This window comes from Salmo salar, chromosome ssa22, assembly GCF_905237065.1.
Source record: "Salmo salar chromosome ssa22, Ssal_v3.1, whole genome shotgun sequence".
Lineage (NCBI taxonomy): Eukaryota > Metazoa > Chordata > Actinopteri > Salmoniformes > Salmonidae > Salmo > Salmo salar.
This window is the reverse complement of record NC_059463.1, coordinates 22,806,660-22,824,977: the sequence shown is the minus strand read 5'-3', so window position 1 is coordinate 22,824,977 and position 18,318 is coordinate 22,806,660. Positions and strand designations below refer to the sequence as shown.

Sequence of the window (18,318 nt, the reverse complement as noted above, 5' to 3'; positions counted from 1 at the left end):
GGACGACGCTGGGCCAATTGTGCGCCTCCCTATGGGACTCCCAATCACGTCCGGATGGGAATCAGCCTGGATTCGAACCAGGGACTGTAGTGACGTCTTAAGCACTAAGTTGCAGTGCTTTAAACTGCTGCACCACTCGGGAGCCCTAGCCTTAATGTATGCCAGGCCTTAATCTAGCTTTTTAACACCAGAAAGCCGGGATTGTTTCAAGGGACCCCATTTTGAGCCCATATGGCCAATTCAACTGTTTGGACATGATTTAGAAAGAAACCCACCTGTCTATATAAGGTGCCACAGTTGACAGTGCATGTCAGAGCAGAAACTATAACATGAAGTCCAAGGAACTGTTCGTAGATCTGGGAGAGAGAATTGAGATGAGGCATATCTTGGGAAGGGTGTAAAACAATTTTGAGTGTTGAAAGTTTCCAAGAGCACAGTGGTCTCAATCATTGGGAAATGAACAAAACATGTAACTACCCATACTCTACCTAGAGCTGGCCGTCCGACCAAACTGAGCAACCTGGCTAGAAGGACCTTGCTCCGGGAGGTGACCAAGAACCCAATGACCACTCTGACAGAACTATAGAGTTCATTGGCTGAGATGGGAGAACCTGCCAGAAGGACAACAGTCTCTACAGCACTTCACCAATCTGGACTTTATGGCAGAGTGGCAAAACATTCTGTGGTCTGATGAGACAAAAATGTAACTCTTTGGTCTGAATGTAATGCTCTATGTCTGGAGAAAACCAGGCACAGCTCATCACCCGTCTAACACCATCCCTGCTTGGGTTGCACATTTTATATAAATCAAAACGTCTTACCTACATGTGACAGTTGGAGGATTGAACACTTCTGGGAGATTCTGGAGCAGCGGCTAGGACTGCGTTTTCCACCACTTTCAACAAAACACCAAATGATCGAATTTCTCGTGCAAGAATGGTGTTGCGTCCCTCCAATAGAGTTCCCGACACTTGTAGAATCTATGCCAAGGTGCATAGAAGCTGTTCTAGTGGCTGTTAAGACACCTTTGTTGGCGTTTTCTTTATTTTGGCAGTTAACCGTAGTTTGATGTGCCATCAGTTGCGCAGGCTGACTGGCGATGAATGAGGGGAAAAATGGCTTCATAAAGCTGCTTAATACACAAATGATGTTTGTGATATCGAAATTCTAACAACATACGTGTGTTAAATATACTTATTTTGGAAAATTCAAGGACGGAAGGGTGATGACTTTAAAAATGGCTTTAATCCAGATTCGGGGGGGAAATATTTTGCTGTTCAGTTTGAAGACCCACATGAAAATACATTATCTTTCCAGAAACCCTTTTAAATGCCTCTACTGAAATATGAGATGTCGTAAAAAGTCAAGTGTTAAGCTTTTTCTCTCCATTTGCACAAGATTAATAAGAATGTGGGGCGGCAGGGTAGCCTAGTGGTTAGAGCGTTGGACTAGTAACCGAAAGGTTGCAAGTTCAAATCCCCAAGGTACAAATCTGTCGTTTTGCCCCTGAACAGGCAGTTAACCCACTGTTCCTAGGCCGTCATTGAAAATAAGAATTTGTTCTTAACTGACTTGCCTAGTTAAATAAAGGTAAAAATAAAAAAAAATGTCTGAAACGTTTGGTCACAGATGTATTAATGCTTCTTTAGACTCAGTCAGTACTCCTGTACATTACACGCTCCACTGTTTTAAATGGCTGGGGGAGGGTTGCGCTGAGACACTGGTGCTTTAGTGAGACGGCGTTCCTTTTGTGTCATTGTCCTCCCAGATCCGTATCCGTGACCCCAATCAGGGAGGCAGGGACATCACAGAGGAGATCATGGCAGGGGGCACAGGGAGCCGGAATCCAACTCCCCCTGTCGGACGACCCTCCTCCACCCCCACCCCTCCGCAGGTAAGTACACATCTACTCTCATGTTACCTGCTCTTAGGCTTAATGCGCTCTCTCTCACTCACTCACTCACTCACTCACTCACTCACTCACTCACTCACTCACTCACTCACTCACTTACACACACACAAAGGGTGCCATGGTGTGCCACTGACCCACTGAACTGAGCTGAGCTATTAGCCTCTCATCCATGGCTGTGTAAAACCTGTGCTTAGGGCAGACTGCTGGGTGTTAGGAGGGAGCGGGCAATTAGGCCAGGCCACCAGGGCTTTGACACCACGACATACAGAGAGCCATGCACCAGACCAGAAACATTACCCTCAGTCTGTGTCTAATCCATCCTCTGCCATACTGCGTTAGACACAGCCAGCCACATAGACTTCAGCCACTGTCCCTGACCCACTGATCTGCACCCAACACACTTACCTGGCCTTAGGTTCACATTCTTTGCTATTCAATTTGAGTAACAGGAAACCATGGCTATTTTACAACAGTGACCTAAACGCACTGTATTTCATTGGTCATAGTTGGTTATCATGTTAATCTTGGACACACAGATCTATGGCTTACACATCTATACCTACTAGTATCTACCTACATGTATCAGTGTATCTCCTCCCTCTCTTCTGGTACAGTAAATGTTGTTATGGAACATGTCGTTTCTGCTTTCTGTCCCTCCATGAAGAATCCAGAAATAAGATTTTCTTATTTATTCAAACAAAAGGAGTCATTGCTGAATGCATTCTAATAGAAAGGGGCAATCATCTTAAATGACAGTTCTTGTTCTGGATTTTGTGGAGGGAAGTCTTTTGTTGTGACACTTCCTCCTTGTCCTCTCCTTGGACGTTAACAGTGTGTCTTTCCTCTCTTTCTGTCTTTTGTCCTTTTTACACTCCCTTTTTTTGTTGCTTTGTTTTACCTTATGTGCCTCCATTTCCCTGTCATTCTCTCCTACTCTTGCTCTCTTTATTTTTTTGCGTCTTCTCCTTTTCCCCCTTTTTGCCTGCTTTCCTTGGTTGCCGTCTCTCCTTGTCTTCCCCCGTCTTTTCCGTTGCCAATATTTCTAACCATACCCACTGGTTTCCTTGTTTCCGCTTAATTCTATTTTTGTGCTCGTTTGTGCTTATTTGGCTGTCTTTCCATGTTGCTAGTTTTTATGGCCGCACCCTCATTATCCTCACATTTTCTACCTCAAATCGCAGCAGCAGCAGCCGAGCGGCAGCCAGACTCCGGAGCAGGGCCAAGGCCAGGCCCACCCAGCCTACAGCCTGGAGCCCCCCAAGCAGCAGCAGCCCACGCCTGGGGCTGCAGACAGCAAACCAGGGCCAGGTCTGACCCTCACCCCTCCACCCTCCAGGCACAATACATCTCTGCTCTCAGAGCAGAGGCCTGAGCAAGACGTTGACTCAGTCAAGAGATAGCACAAATAATTTTCTCTTTTGTGTTTAATGTCAGTGTTATCTCTTCGCTTTTCCAGTATATGATAAGCCAAAATTGGAGCCGGTTATCCGAAAGCCTTCCTCTCCCGGGATTGGACAACCAGAACCTTCTATGGCGTGGCGAGAGGCCAGTGCACCTGTAACTGCCCCATCACCCCCTGTAGAAACAGAGCTTCCCTCTCCTGCCCCAGTGATGGTGGCGCCCATCCCTGCCCCTCGTCCTGTTGCCAGCCCCAACCCCATTGAGCAGCCCTCTGCAGTGGAGCCTGCTACTCCCACTCCCTCTGCAGCTGAGCCCAAGACCCTGCCTCCCACGACTCATTCCCAGACCCCAAACACAGTGGAGCCTCTTCCAGAAGCCGCACACACCCTGGCTGCTTCCCCCACCCCCACCCTAACCCCAAAAGCTTTGAATGGCCATGCTGACACTGGGGCTGAGCTGGACACCCAGGCCCAGGAGCCCTCCCCCCTAGATCCCTCCCCACCCCAGCCCCAGGCTTCAACCCTGGCCTCCAGAGAAGACTGTAGTGAGGCTGTGCCCAGTGAGGTGAGAGCAGAGATCCCCCCTGCTGTCATGGACTCTATCGCACCCATCGCTGTAGTGCCAGTCACTCTGACCTCCAAACCTGCGCCTGCTTTTCCAGCACCTCCCCCTGGCCTTCCACCACTAGTGCAGGCCACAGCGGAGGCTAGCAAGCCCGCCGACACTAAAGACGTCCCTCTCAAAGCAGAGACAGAGGCATTCATAACACCAGACAACAAGCCTGAACCACAGCTACAAGCCCTCTCCAGAAAGAGTCCCACTACAGGTATGTACATAACCATGGGTACAGATGACCGTGTGAATGTCACATGGATGCCTGTGTGTATACTATAAATAAACTGTTAAATGTTGCTGCTGGACACAACTAAGACTGTCCACAGTTATAGAATCTGTTTCAAATGGGATCAGTGCTGAGCTCATCACAGTGCTTACACTAACAGCTGGAGTTCATGATTATTCTGAGAGAAAGGCCACTATTTTCCGCTAGTAAAAGTATCTAGTCATAGATTTTTTAGTGGGTGCAATTTTGGGTAAATCGTTAGCCTATAGCTGACTTTAACATGTCTTTGCTGTTGTTTTTGCTGCAGGATGTCAGACTGCTCCTGATGCACCAAAGACCTGGAAGAAACCAAATGAAGAGAGTCCTGTTGGAGATGCCCAACAGAGGGAGACTGAGGTAAGCAACAACCCTTCTTATTCACTCACTGCGGGGGAACAGGAGGAGGAGATGGAGGAGGGGAAGCATAAACAGAGTAGACGGAGAAAAGGGAGAGGGAGAGAGATTATATGGGGAATAGTTCAAATGGAAAATGTTGCCACATGTGTGGCGGTGGAACACAGACATGAATGACTTGAAGTGGTGTTATCGTCAGAGTACGTTGGCAAGGAGTTATCCATCATGATCAGTGTTCCCAGCCGACTCTGTGAAGGCAGCTCTGTCCCTCTATCTCACCCCCTCTGCTTCCCCTCCCTCCCCCAGGAGGAGCTCAAGCCTTTGGAAGAGGCTGCTGGAGACCAGGCCCTGCCACCCGCCAGGAGCTGCAGCACCTCTCCCCCACCCTTAGCAGCGCCCTCAGCCCTGGAGGCAGAGGAGAGGCCCCCAGCCCCTGAGGAAAACGGGGAGGCTGAGCCCATGAGGAACGGAGCAGGACACACCTCGGAGACGGAGAGCAGTGACAGCGGGGCCACCCCTGGGGACAATGAGGGCTCCACAGGAGCACCCCCAGACCTCTTCCAGGAAGGTAGGGGGTGCTTATTATTCATTAGTGTCTCTCGCTTAGTTCTCACTATCAACAGTCATACAACCTTTGCACAGTATGAGATGAGCAGGGCTGTTTTCCTCACCTCTCTCTTGTTGTTTCCTCAGATCTGGAGACTAATGGGAAGCGTCAGTACAAACGAGACTTCCTGCTGGGCTTTCAGTTCATGGCTGCCTGTACACAGAAGCCAGACGGGCTGCCTCAGATCAGTGACGTTGTGCTGGACAAGGTGTGTGAAGACTGGGCTGAGCAGAGCTTCAACCTAGTGGTCTGAATGAGTTAGCTGTGAGCAAGGCCCTAAACCCCACAATAAATATTCAGGACTGTAAATGGATAGTGTAAGATGTTAGCAAAGTAAGTTGCTTTTGAAAAAAGCTCTGAAGTGAAAGGGTTATTTGAATGGAGTAGCCTGATTTGATCCCTTTAGTAAATACATGGCCCAATGTCTTTTTTTTTTTTTATGTAGCTATTCATTATGAAATGATATGCTTCTGGTAAGTTCATCTCCCTCTGCTGCACTCTGACCGAGCCAATAGCGGCTAGCCCGTAGACATCCTGTTTTGATTAAAATCACATAGCTATTATGTCACACTTGGCAGTGTTGATAATTCAGCCCCAGAAAAGGAGCAATAGACTGGCAACGATTGATGTACAGTCCCTGGGAGTCATATTTTTCTCCCTGAGAAAATGTTCACTGGAGGAGAGTACTAAGGGAAGTCAACGACAGCTGAGAGCGCTGGAGTTGTTACCTCACAATGTTCCCTTCAGTCCTCCTTCCACATGTGGTTCTGACTTCACTCACTGCGCCAGTCACAAAATTAGTTAAACAGAATTTATCAAATGCATAGCTGATACACATAAAACAGCATACACAGTGAACTAAGACTAGGAACTAAGACTAGGATTGGGAATCCACCACCTCTCAGTGGGATGGAGCTGGGTCTGACCTCTCTCTTTCGCCCCAGTGGTAGGCCCGATTCCAGCCCCTACCTCAGGCACTTCATGTAGATCTGAAAGGAGGTGATAGATCTACGCAATATGGTAGTACCCCCCTACCTTACCCTCTGATAGGCTTGGTAAAACTTTCACCATATTGATTATACCTATCGTCCTTTCAGATCTCCACAAGTGCTTAGGGAATCAGGGCTAGTAGGGTGTTGTTTCTGGACCAGGCCACAGCCACTGCTCTCCCCATATGGCTAGGCCCACAGTGTTAAAGGATCACTGCTCCCCCTGCTGGTCAGCTGTCTCACTGTCCATCGCTCTCTCTCTCCCTGTCTCTCTGCAGATAAACCAAAACAAGCTGCCAACCCGGGCGGTAGAGTCCAGGGTGATCTCCCGAGGCCCTGACTTCACACCGGCCTTTGCTGACTTTGGCAGACAGATGAGTGGAGGACGCGGCGGAGCTGCAGTGAGTCACGCTCACTCCCAGGCTCACGTAATTACTACCCTTCCACCCGACACAAACACCAATCTCTTTCTCAAATAATGTCTCTTCTTTTTGTTACTTCTCTCTCGCTCACTGACTCGCTCTCGCTCGCACACACACTCACAGAATATTACTTCTGGTATGGTAATGAACAACAACGTCGCTGGGCTGGTATCATAGTGAGATAAATTAATCATGGGGAATGATTTGCATCCCGTTTGTTTACTAGGGATTACTCATTTCCCAAAGTCATACTCATTCAAGGAAAGTTGTGAATTAGACTTCAGCACACAAGTCTTGGTGATGTGTGTGGTGTTGGTGGCGAGCTGTAGAAGTGACGTGTTGTTCTGTCTTCTCTCTCCTCCAGCAGATGATGAACATGGGGAGTGGTGCCCGGCGGCCCCCGCCCAGGAAGATTATCCTGAACGTGTCGGCGAATGAAGAGGTGCAACTGAAGAAGGCTGAGAATGCCTGGAAACCAGGCATGAAGAGGGCGGGGCCATCAGATGACCCTGAGGTCATTACAACACAGGTAGGAGGAGCCAAACCTTTCATCTGACACCCAGACACACCTACACAGTCAAATCAAAAACACACACCCTACTCAACCACAAGATGTTGAGTTTCTTCTGCAGTGACTCCACACAGGAAAGAAATATTGTGACCAAGGAGTTGTCAAGAGACCGAAGATCAAATGAAGTGAGTGAATTCTCACATCAATAAATGATGAGGATGTTGTTGCCGTGCCAGGAGCTCTTCCGGAAGGTGCGCAGTATCCTCAACAAACTGACGCCTCAGATGTTCAACCAGCTGATGAAGCAGGTGACGGACCTCACCATCGACACGGAGGAGCGCCTCAAGGGCGTCATCGACCTGGTCTTTGAGAAGGCCATCGACGAGCCCGGCTTCTCTGTGGCCTACGGGAACATGTGTCGTTGCCTCACCACGGTATGTTAAGCTCAGCTAACTATTGTTTAGACATGATTATCTGTGGTTCCTCTAAATGCTGCTAATCAACATAAAAATATAAACTGTACATGGGTCCTCTTAAGTCCCATAAACATTCAGCAAAATGTCCTTAAAGGTATATTTCTGCCCCCCTTTCACTCTTTCTAGACCTTATCTCTCGTTCAATTCTCAGTTTTTCTTTACTCTGCTCTTTCCCCTATATCTCTGTACCTCTAACCAAATAGCTTATTACCTCTGTTATTCTCCAGCTCAAAGTGCCCATGACGGACAAACCCGGAACCACAGTGAACTTCCGCAAACTGCTGCTCAACCGTTGTCAGAAAGAGTTTGAGCGGGACAAGGTGGATGACGTGGTGTTTGAAAGGAAACAGAAGGAACTCGACTCTGCACAGGTACCTAAACCCCACACACACACACACACACACACACACACACACACACACACACACACACACACACACACACACACTACCCAGATCACCAATCTGTCTGTCACCTTGTAGTAGGGGAATACAGAGCAGAGAATTGTATGAGACTGATGTATTGTGAAGAGTTAGTGGGGGCTCATTGTTAGCTGTTGCTAGTTACTTAGTTCTGACAATCTACTCTCCATTTCCTCTCTAGTCCAGTGATCAAGAGAGACTACGGTTAGAGCTGGAGGAGGCCAAGGACAAGGCCCGCCGGCGCTCCATAGGGAACATCAAGTTCATCGGAGAGCTGTTCAAGCTCAAGATGCTGACAGAGGCCATCATGCACGACTGCGTGGTCAAGCTGCTGAAGAACCATGACGAGGAATCGCTGGAGTGCCTTTGCAGGCTGCTCACCACCATCGGCAAGGACCTGGACTTTGAGAAGGCCAAGGTGAGCCATGGGGAGGGAGCTTAAATGACTTCCAGCTGGTCGTTTGAGGAAGCCCCTGAGGCCTGGGAGGACGTGGGTGAGGAGACATCTCACTGCTCCCTCGCGCCTGCTGTTGTCTGACCTGTTTTAACCTGCTCCTGGCCAAAGGAAAGACTCCTACACACGTACCAGTGTTCACCCTCTTTGGGCTCTACCAGAGTTTTAAGACTCTCTGTGGTCCTCATATTTACAAATGCTGTAATTGTGTATATCTGTCACATTTAACACTGAGACAGGAAATCACATTTAGTAGTCTGTGTTTTATAGGCTAAGAAAAAAGGCTTTTGTTGTACCTGCTCCCAAACTGCTCAGTTTAGTTTGAGGCAATACTATATCACACTGAATTGCAAAATGGAGTGGAATGAAATGACATGAGAGCGTCTGGCTGTCCACTGGAGTGAATAGTGAGAATTTTGTATTCATACATCACTTTGCAATGACCCTTCATCTCTCTCTTTCTTGTCATAGCCTCGCATGGATCAGTATTTCAATCAGATGGAGAAAATTGTTAAGGAGCGGAAGACATCGTCCCGGATACGGTTTATGCTGCAGGACGTGATAGACCTCCGATTGGTAAGTGTGTGTGTGTGTGCATACTCGAGCCTTGTGGTTGTGTGCTGTCTGTGCAGCTCAGCTCACCAGTGAGGGTTCTTTTTTTTTTTTATTACAACAAATAGGAGAAAACAAATTCTCATTTTCAGTTATTCACGCGGGCTCCCTGAGCAGACCAGTAATTCACTCTGAGGAAGAAAACAACAGACTGTAATCAGTTAGATTTGGGCATAGAATAAAAAATTCTGCATGTATAGCCATCAACAAAATACTGCTGTGCCATTGGGGCTCCTTGACTGTAGGCTAATTGTGTTGTACGCAGTTCAGTAATTAAAAACACCAGATTGTCTCTCTGAGGAAACTCATTTACATGTACATTTTAGTCATTTAGCAGACGCTCTTATCCAGAGCGACTTACAGTAGTGAATGCATACATTTCATTTCATGCATTTAAAAAAAAAATGTATTGGACTCCTTGCGTAAGTCTAACACTGCTCTTTCCAACAGCACAACTGGGTGTCCAGGAGAGCTGACCAGGGCCCTAAGACCATCGAGCAGATCCACAAAGAGGCCAAGATTGAGGAGCAGGAGGAGCAGAGGAAGGTGCACCAGCAGCTGCTATCCAAGGACACCAAGAGAAGGCCAGGTCAGCCAGGCCCCATGGGCTACATCCTCTAAGGCTTAGAACTACACTGGCATTCCCTCCCCATAGCCTGCAGCCGGAGACACTACAGTGGCCCACAGTGGTCAGAAAGTTCCCCTACTATCCCATCTGTCAACTCACCCCACAGTATTCTCTCAAACCTGGGGCACTATTTGATTTGTCTTTAATAAACCTGTTGACATGTCATCCCTCCTGTGTGTGTTTCCTCTGTCCTCCAGAGCAACAACAGCAGCAGAGAGAACAGCAAAGGGAGCAGCAGAGGGAGCAGCGTGTGCAACAGAGAGACGAGACCTGGAACACTGTGCCCATGACCAAGAACAGCAGGACAATCGACCCCGCCAAGATCCCCAAGATCTCCAAGGTCAGCCACTAAAGCACCTGTAGACCTCAACTTTTGACTGACTCGTTTGGCCGTTTTACCATGGAGGTTCACTGGGGTTTTAAGTGTACTCAATTTTAATTACAAAATGGCATCTGTCAATAATTTGTTTGGTTCCTTCAAGTCTGTAGAAGTTGGAAGACATGAGTTATGTTCTCATTGGTCTACAAGCACAAGTCTTTAAGGACAAATATTAACTTAACATTCAGATTTTACTGAGTTATAGTTCATATAAGGAAATCAGTCAATTGAAATAAATTCATTAGGCCTTAATCTATGGATTTAATCTATGGATTTCACATCACCCACTGGGGAGCCAGGCCCACCCTTGTGCGTATGGAAAATGTATAGTATATTTTATTTCAGCTCAGTACAGTAGATGAAACTACTGTGTTGTAATGTATATACTGCATTAGGCATCTCATCACGTACAAGATTCCTGTGGTTCTTCATCCCTGTCCTCAAATGATACTGATAGTCCCATCCCTACCTCTTCAAAGAGTATTTTAAATACCCCCACCCCCACACACACACACACACACACACACACACACACACACACACACACACACACACACACACACACAAAAAAAAGCCTAACACTCCCATTTGACTTTTTTTTTGGGGGGGGGGATAAATTTGCTTCCTATGACTGTGATATGTGGTTGTCTCACCTAGCTATCTTAAGATGAATGCACTAACTGTAAGTCACTCTGGATAAGAGCTTCTGCTAAATGACTAAAATGTAAATGTAGTGGTGAAATGATATGGGTCCAAATGCCAGATAGTTGGGGTACAAGCACACCCAGCCTTGCATATTGGAGCATGGCTCCCCATGCCATACATAGCTGCTATGAACCCACATCTGTGTGTCAATACCAATGATGTATTAGGCAGCTCTCCATTCTCCTCAGAGACTGTTGGTCATTATAGCATTGTAGGCCCAGATCACATGATATGAGTATTGGAAGGTGAACTGTTTCTGTCTGTTATCATCCTGTTTAGCCTCAGATGGATGAGAAGATCCAACTAGGACCACGAGCCTCACTCAACTGGATGAAGGGCAGCAGCGGAGGGGCCAAGGCCAGTGACTCCGGTGAGGAGACATTAGGGCTGGGCGAGATATAGAATATTTTTTTGTTTGTTTTAGCGCGATATTCCAAATGCCTGTATCGCAATAATCCCGTTTATTATTATTTTTCTTGTTTTTATGAGCACTTCTGTACTGTACATCCTGTTCTCATGTTGTCTTTTGGTCTCGTCTCATTCGCTCGTTCTGCTGTGACTGTGCACCTTCCCATTTATGCACACTAAGCCCTGCCACTCACAACAACATAGATGGAAAATAACTGTTTCCTCTCTGACAACAGGCAGTTTCAACTCGCAATTTGCATTTGAGGTTTGGTCCAACAGAATCGGTCATATGGACTCAAACACATTAAGACATTATTTAACTGTAATAAATGAGAACTTAACCTTTCTGACGATACTTGAATTCATTAGATTATTGCTGACTGTTTGAAATGCAGTGTATTTTATAATGATAGTGATGTGACATTTTTGGCCGATACAATAACCGATATTTAACATTTTTGCGGCCTTTAAGCATTCTAGTACAGGTAAATAGTTAACACACACACATGGACGCAGCGGTCTAAGGCACTGCATCTCAGTGCAAGAGGCGTCACTACAGTCCCTGGTTTGAATCCAGGCTGTATCACATCCGGCCGTGAATGAGAGAATTTGTTCTTAATTGACTTGCCTAGTTAAATAAATGTTACACACACACACACCACACTGACCAAAAGGTTATTTTGTTGGCATTTACGTATGTCCCCATTACCAGTAAAACATAATCTACACCTATTTCTTTCACTTGCTGTGCTGTTTCATTGTTCAGTCGTTTCATTCTCAACCAGGATTTCTATGGTACTCCGTTTGGGTCTTTGAGTGTCAATAATGATACACGTCAAATAACACTTTGTTGACCAAGCAGGACCTGAGTATGACTGCACGTCACATAATAATTTAACGCATTCATACATTTTTTACATAGTTATTACACATTGATTACACTATCACTCGTATTTCATATGTCACAACAATTCATTGATACGTATGCTATGATGCTGGTAAAGTTGTCTTGCGCACCTAGTGCTGGTCATAAAAAAGAAAAGCTAGCTTAGCTCATGGATGCAAACATTGTTCTTCCCCAAAAACATAAGCAAAACAACATCTGTTTCAGTAGCTATAGTTAGCTAGCTATAACATATCTTGGTTATTGAGTAGACTGATCCCCAATCCTTAGGTAAAGCTGTACAGTGCAATATGAATGTCAATACAAACACTAGGCTGACTGGGGAGGTGATTTCACACAGTCACAGTGCCACGATAAGAGCTAGAATGCTAATATTTGCGTAAACTCTAAACAGTTGTGTTCTGTGGGTGTCACTGAGTAGACTGATACTAGAGGTCGACCGATTAATCGGAATGGCCGATTAATTAGGGCCGATTTCAAGTTTTCATAACAATCGTAAATCGGTATTTTTGGACGCCGATTTGGCCGATTTGTACACCTTTATTTAACTAGGCAAGTCAGTTAAGAACACATTCTTATTTTCAATGATGGCCTAGGAACGGTGGGTTAACTGCCTTGTTCAGGGGCAGAATGACAGATTTTTACCTTGTCAGCTCGGGGATTCAATCTTGCAACCTTACGGTTAACTAGTCCAACGCTTTTTTTTTAAAGCAAACTTAACATGTGTAAATATTTGTATGAACATAAGATTCAACAACTGACACACAAACTGACAAGTTCCACAGACATGTTACAATGTGTCCATGAACAAAGGGGGGTTCAAAATCAAAAGTAAGTCAGTATCTGGTGTGGCCACCAGCTGCATTAAGTACTGCAGTGCATCTCCTCCTCACCAGATTTGCCAGTTCTTGCTGTGAGATGTTACCCCACTCAGCCACCACGACACCTGCAAGTTGACGGACATTTCTGGGGAGAATTGCCCTAGCCCTCACCCTCCGATCCAAAAGGTCCCAGGCGTGCTCAATGAGATTGATATCCGGACTCTTCGCTGGCCATGGCAGAACACGGACATTCCTGTCTTGCAGCAAATCACGCACAGAACGAGCAGTATGGCTGGTGGCATTGTCATGCTGGAGGGTCATGTCAGGATGAGCCTGCAGGAAGGGTACCACATGAGGGAGGAGGATGTCTTCCCTGTAACGCACAGCGTTGAGATTGCCTGCAATGACAACAAGCTCAGTCCGATGATGCTGTAACACACCGCCCCAGACCGTGACGGACCCTCCACCTCCAAATCGATCCCGCTCCAGAGTACAGGCCTCGTTGTAACGCTCATTCCTTCGACGATAAACGCGAATCCGACCATCACCCCTGGTGAGACAAAACCGCGACTCGTCAGTGAAGAGCACTTTTTTCCAGTCCTGTCTGGTCCAGCGATGGTGGGTTTGTGCCCATAGGCGACGTTGTAGGTGGAACTTCGATAACGAGGAAATACTCAGAGAATACATCCACTTTTTGTACCGAGTGCCTCTTGCATTTGTGTAGATATTTGTTTGGGTCGTCCTGTGTGACGCACTGTCATCTTCGATATGTGGCTGCAGCTACGTTGCTTAAAATGGAATATTTCCTGCAAAGATGTCGGAAAATGTGAGATGTTCAGCAGCTAAAATTGCAAGGGAACTCCTCACTCGGTGCAAAAAAGTGGATTTGATACTTTTCTGAATATTCTCTGGTTTTTGGAGTTCCACCTGCAACTAGTAACAGGAGTTTTTAAGACACCGCCAAGTAAAGGTCGGTTGAATGTTGTACTGTGTTGTCTGTACCACCTGCTCGACCTCAGACGCAAGCTATAGCTTTAGATATGCCACAGAGGTTCAAGCCTGCTTGGCTAACCGTCACACACACACACACTGGTGATGCAGGTGAACTAGTTATACTTGTGTCCTGGTTGAAATGTAATTTCTGCTGCTTCATTTTGTCTCCTATCAGAATTATCCCGGTCTGGTGGTGGTGGTGGTGCCAGTTTAAACCGGTACTCTGCACTCCAGTCCACCCAATCTCATCAAACCACCCCACCGGCACAGAACCTAGAGTATGACACTAGAAAGACCTTGGGCAGGTAAGGATCACATTTTGAAAGTTGTGTATTATGGATTTGGTCTCAAACTCTGAACGTCCCATTTCAGGTCAAAACATTATCTTGTTTGTTTGTGTGTGTGTGTGTGTGTTCTCCTCCCAGTCGAAGCAGTGCAAGGAGAGAGCGAAGTGAGAAGCCCCTGAGCCCAGCTCCGTCGAGGCCCGGTTCCTTCGTCCGAGGCGGGAGTGCCAAGGAGCTTCTGGAGAGCCCGGCCCTAAGCCCTGAGGAGCCCCGCAGAGAGCTGGAGAGCCCCAGGAGGCCCAGCGTAAGCGAGGACAAGACTGAGCCAGAGCGCAGCAGTGCCAGGGAGCCTGGTGAGGGAACAGGAGGACAGTTCTAGACTGACTAAACATACGGAGTCAGTGGACACTCACTCGCACACTCTATAAGGGGAGCACTCTTGTAACGGTGTTCTTTCCCCTACAGTGAAAGCAGAGCCTGTGGTGGCCCAGTCTCCAGAGAGACCTGCCCTCTCTGAGGAGGAGATGGAGAGGAAGTCCAGAGCTATCATTGACGAGTTCTTGCACATCAACGATTATAAGGTGCAATCGTTTAATAATGCTATTATATTGCATACTGTATGTGAATGCCTTTGTGTTTTACTCTCAAAAGGAAGTTTGTTTTACAAAGATATGTGTTTGTTGTATTCTCTGTAGGAGGCTGTGCAGTGTGTGGATGAGCTGGACATGTCCTCTCAGCTCCATGTGTTTGTGCGTGTGGGGGTGGAGTCCACTCTGGAGCGCAGTCAGATCACACGGGACCACATGGGCAAGCTCCTCTTCCAGTTGGTGCAGCAGGACATCCTGGCCAAGCCCCAGTTCTTCAAAGGGTCAGCCTGCCTACATATCCATCTGCTCTCATTCAACATGTGTCATCTAACAACTGTGCTGTATCTAAAATGGCCGTCTCATCAGATTATCTTTCCCAGGTTTGCTGACACCCTTGAGCTGGCGGATGACATGGCCATTGACATTCCCCATATCTGGCTGTATCTGGCCGAGCTGCTCAGCCCTGTGCTGAGAGACAGGGGCTTCTCTATGAGAGAGCTCTTTAGGTAACACCGCTACTCTACAGCACCACAATATTGTATTGTTATCTCCCTGTAAAGTTATGGAGATCAAGAGGGGGTTACTATTGCATCAACAGAGCTTATCAGATCAGTCCACATGCAACCCACATTTATTAAGATCTCACAGTCTGCAGGATGACAAATGTACTCCATTTCGTTGCCTCTGTCAAATATTACTGACTGTGGCTATCTCAGTTCACTCATTATGGAGTGTTGATGTTGGCTCTCACACCTCCATTCCCTGCTGTGGCTTTCTGTAAACTGAGATATGAAGAAAAACAGTTGGGCGGGATGGAACCGCTGGAGACATCTAATCGTTTTCACTGTTTGTCCACAGTGAATTAAGCAAACCTTTACTTCCTGTGGGAAGAGCTGGGATCTTATTTTCTGAAATACTGCACATACTATGCAAACAAATGGTAAGTGACATTTTGTCGGTTTTACTCCTAGTTTACTCCTAGCCCCTTTACCGCTTTCAAACAACATTTCCCTCACAGAGAACAGTTAACATAGCTGTCAGATATTTTTGCATAGCTTTTGTGTAATTTAGACGAGCGGTGTAAACGAGTCGGGTGAGAGTGCGTTATAGTGCATATCAAGTAAACAAGTCAACAAACTATTGGATGCCAGGTTTCTGACATGTTATCCTGTCTGTCTCCTACACAGAGCCATAGGAAAGTGGGCACCTTGTGGAGAGAGTCGGGCCTTAGCTGGAGTGACTTCTTGCCAGAGGGAGAGGATGGCCAGGATTTCATCTCAGAGCAGGTTAGTGAGATAAACCCTCTGTATTACGGCATGGAGGCATCCCAACAGAAACAGGTTCACAGCAACCTAACCCTCTTCATTTCCCCTCCTCTCCATGTCCTCCTCCTGTCAGAAGCTCCAGTTCACCGAGGCGGACTGCTCCAGCCATGAGGCAGCCCTCGCCACGACGGCACTGTCCCTTGTGGTGCTCAACCAGCAGCTAGAGAGACTGCTGCTGGAGGACATGGCCAGTGATGAGCAGATCTTTGACTGGGTAGAGGTACGGACTGTAGTATTACGCCCGCCACACAGCTCAGCACAGCCACATTTGACTTCATGTCATACGCATGTTGTGTTTATACATGCATAGTGTTGCATATTTCAAGTGAAGTGTCACAGATGCAGGCAGTGATATCGAGAAGCTTTCACCTCTGTCTAAGCGGAACTCCTTTGTGCTCCTCTGTTATCATCCACATCCCAGGCAAATCTAGATGAATCTCAGATGAGCTCCTCTCCGTTCCTGAGAGCTCTAATGACAGCTGTGTGTAAGGCAGCGGTGAAAGGTAAGCTCTCCATTCCTTTATCTAGCAACAGATCACTGTTGTTTTTTATATATTATATAGCTAGAGGAACTCACAACCATTCTTTCCATCTTTTGTTTCTTGTGTAGATGAAAGTGCTTCCTGTCGAGTGGACGTAGCCATCATTCAGAGGAGATTGCCCGTATTACTCAAGTACCTTAACTCAGACACTGAGCGACAGCTTCAAGCACTTTATGCACTGCAGGCGCTGATAGTCACTTTGGATCAGCCTCCTAGTAAGTAGCATCCCAATCAGACCCTTCAACCTCAATATTCACTATAAAGATATAAGCACAGTTCTGTCTCCTGCCCTGCATTTTACTTGACAGCAGACATCCTTTCATGGTTTTATCTCATGCAGCCATTGCTATTATATAAACAAAGTGTATTCATTAACCTACATGCATATCTATACCCTCACACACACTGAAAACGGAGACTAATTTCAGCAATGGGATTTGATGGTTATAGCACTTTTCCCCTCTTGTCTCTCTTTCTCCAGACCTGCTCCGGATGTTCTTTGATTGTCTGTATGATGAGGACGTCATCTCGGAGGACGCTTTTTACAAGTGGGAGACCAGCAAAGATCCAGCAGAGGAGCTGGGCAAGGGTGTGGCTCTCAAGTCTGTAACGGCTTTCTTCACCTGGCTGAGGGAAGCCGAGGAGGAGTCAGAGGATAATTGACAAGGGAGCAGGCGGCCGCTGCAAGCCCCCAGGACAAGAGGCCAGCTGTTGCTACATAGAATAACTGCATCTTCATAGCAAAACAAACAGACAAACCTACAAAATGCGCGCGGGCAGGACGACATGTTTACGGCTGGAATTTTTTTCTGCGGTACGGTTCTAAGACCATTTTGAGTTTGAATTCCAACGGCTGAAGCACTAAATACCTGTGTTATACATAGAAAATATTTTTGTTTTAAATTTTAACTTTTCTTTTGTTACTTTTTAAGAAGAGACTTAAAGATACATAGGTTCCGGACTCGTTAATTTATTATTTTTTTAAAGGACTGCAAATATGGAAGTTTATTTAACATTTGCAGATGCTCATAATGAGGAAAACATTGATGACAAATAGAAATAACAATATCATTAATTATAATAACAATAATAATAATTGTGAAATAAATAGCCTCCCTGGATTCCATGTTGTTTGGTTGAAAACAGGGTAAAAAGTTATTTTGGGATGAAGGGGAAGGCAGAGAAAGGGTGGATGCACAGAGACAATTTACATTGTAAGACATCAGAGGTTAAAGGTTACCAGTAAATAACCACAGGAAGTGCACTCTGTGATATGTACATAAACTTCCCAAGAGGAAGAGCTGCATTCAAGAAGCAATGCAAATCAGTCCACAAAATAACATTTAAATGAACGTGAATAAACAACAATGAACAATGGATAAAATGCAAGATTAAAAAGAAAATGCCAAGGTTGCTGAACATGAAGTGCTTGTAATACTTAAGACCTACCGAGCAAATTAAAAGCTTGTAAATACATTAAAGACAAAAAAGGTATTTAAAAAATATTGCAAATGCAATGGTGATTTTGTGGAGTGTGATGTCTGCACTGCAATGTGAAGATTTGTTACTGTGTTTTAACCATGGCTGGAGATAAGTCTGAAAGTGAATTATGTGTTGAAAGTGTGGCAGTGTCAAGCATTTATCTCTAAAATGAGGCTACAGTATAAGGATTCTGAAAGATATTGAGTAACTCTTGTAGGAC

General features: G+C 46.1%; 1 protein-coding gene across 22 annotated transcripts in view; it reads left to right on the top strand.

Moving 5' to 3' along the window:
* LOC106582990 (eukaryotic translation initiation factor 4 gamma 3) overlaps nt 1-18,119 on the top strand; it is a 75,416-nt gene extending 57,297 nt beyond the window's left edge. For 15 of the 22 annotated variants that reach the window (XM_045705618.1, XM_014166665.2, XM_045705620.1 and 12 more), the window contains 26 exons: nt 1,760-1,894; nt 3,043-3,220; nt 3,369-4,139; nt 4,462-4,550; nt 4,854-5,115; nt 5,241-5,362; nt 6,422-6,571; nt 6,930-7,094; nt 7,313-7,510; nt 7,780-7,923; nt 8,156-8,392; nt 8,900-9,004; nt 9,491-9,629; nt 9,866-10,008; nt 11,032-11,122; nt 14,054-14,183; nt 14,304-14,515; nt 14,628-14,743; nt 14,858-15,030; nt 15,130-15,255; nt 15,608-15,689; nt 15,937-16,035; nt 16,148-16,294; nt 16,496-16,577; nt 16,685-16,831; nt 17,098-18,119. In XM_045705618.1, the coding sequence (XP_045561574.1) occupies nt 1,760-1,894; nt 3,043-3,220; nt 3,369-4,139; nt 4,462-4,550; nt 4,854-5,115; nt 5,241-5,362; nt 6,422-6,571; nt 6,930-7,094; nt 7,313-7,510; nt 7,780-7,923; nt 8,156-8,392; nt 8,900-9,004; nt 9,491-9,629; nt 9,866-10,008; nt 11,032-11,122; nt 14,054-14,183; nt 14,304-14,515; nt 14,628-14,743; nt 14,858-15,030; nt 15,130-15,255; nt 15,608-15,689; nt 15,937-16,035; nt 16,148-16,294; nt 16,496-16,577; nt 16,685-16,831; nt 17,098-17,279 (4,425 nt within the window). In that variant the 3' untranslated portion in view covers nt 17,280-18,119. The remainder of the gene's footprint in view (nt 1-1,759; nt 1,895-3,042; nt 3,221-3,368; nt 4,140-4,461; nt 4,551-4,853; nt 5,116-5,240; nt 5,363-6,421; nt 6,572-6,929; nt 7,095-7,312; nt 7,511-7,779; nt 7,924-8,155; nt 8,393-8,899; nt 9,005-9,490; nt 9,630-9,865; nt 10,009-11,031; nt 11,123-14,053; nt 14,184-14,303; nt 14,516-14,627; nt 14,744-14,857; nt 15,031-15,129; nt 15,256-15,607; nt 15,690-15,936; nt 16,036-16,147; nt 16,295-16,495; nt 16,578-16,684; nt 16,832-17,097) is intronic. The other 7 variants (XM_014166660.2, XM_014166673.2, XM_014166671.2 and 4 more) reach the window with 5 other exon arrangements.
* Nucleotides 18,120-18,318: the final 199 nt, after the last annotated feature.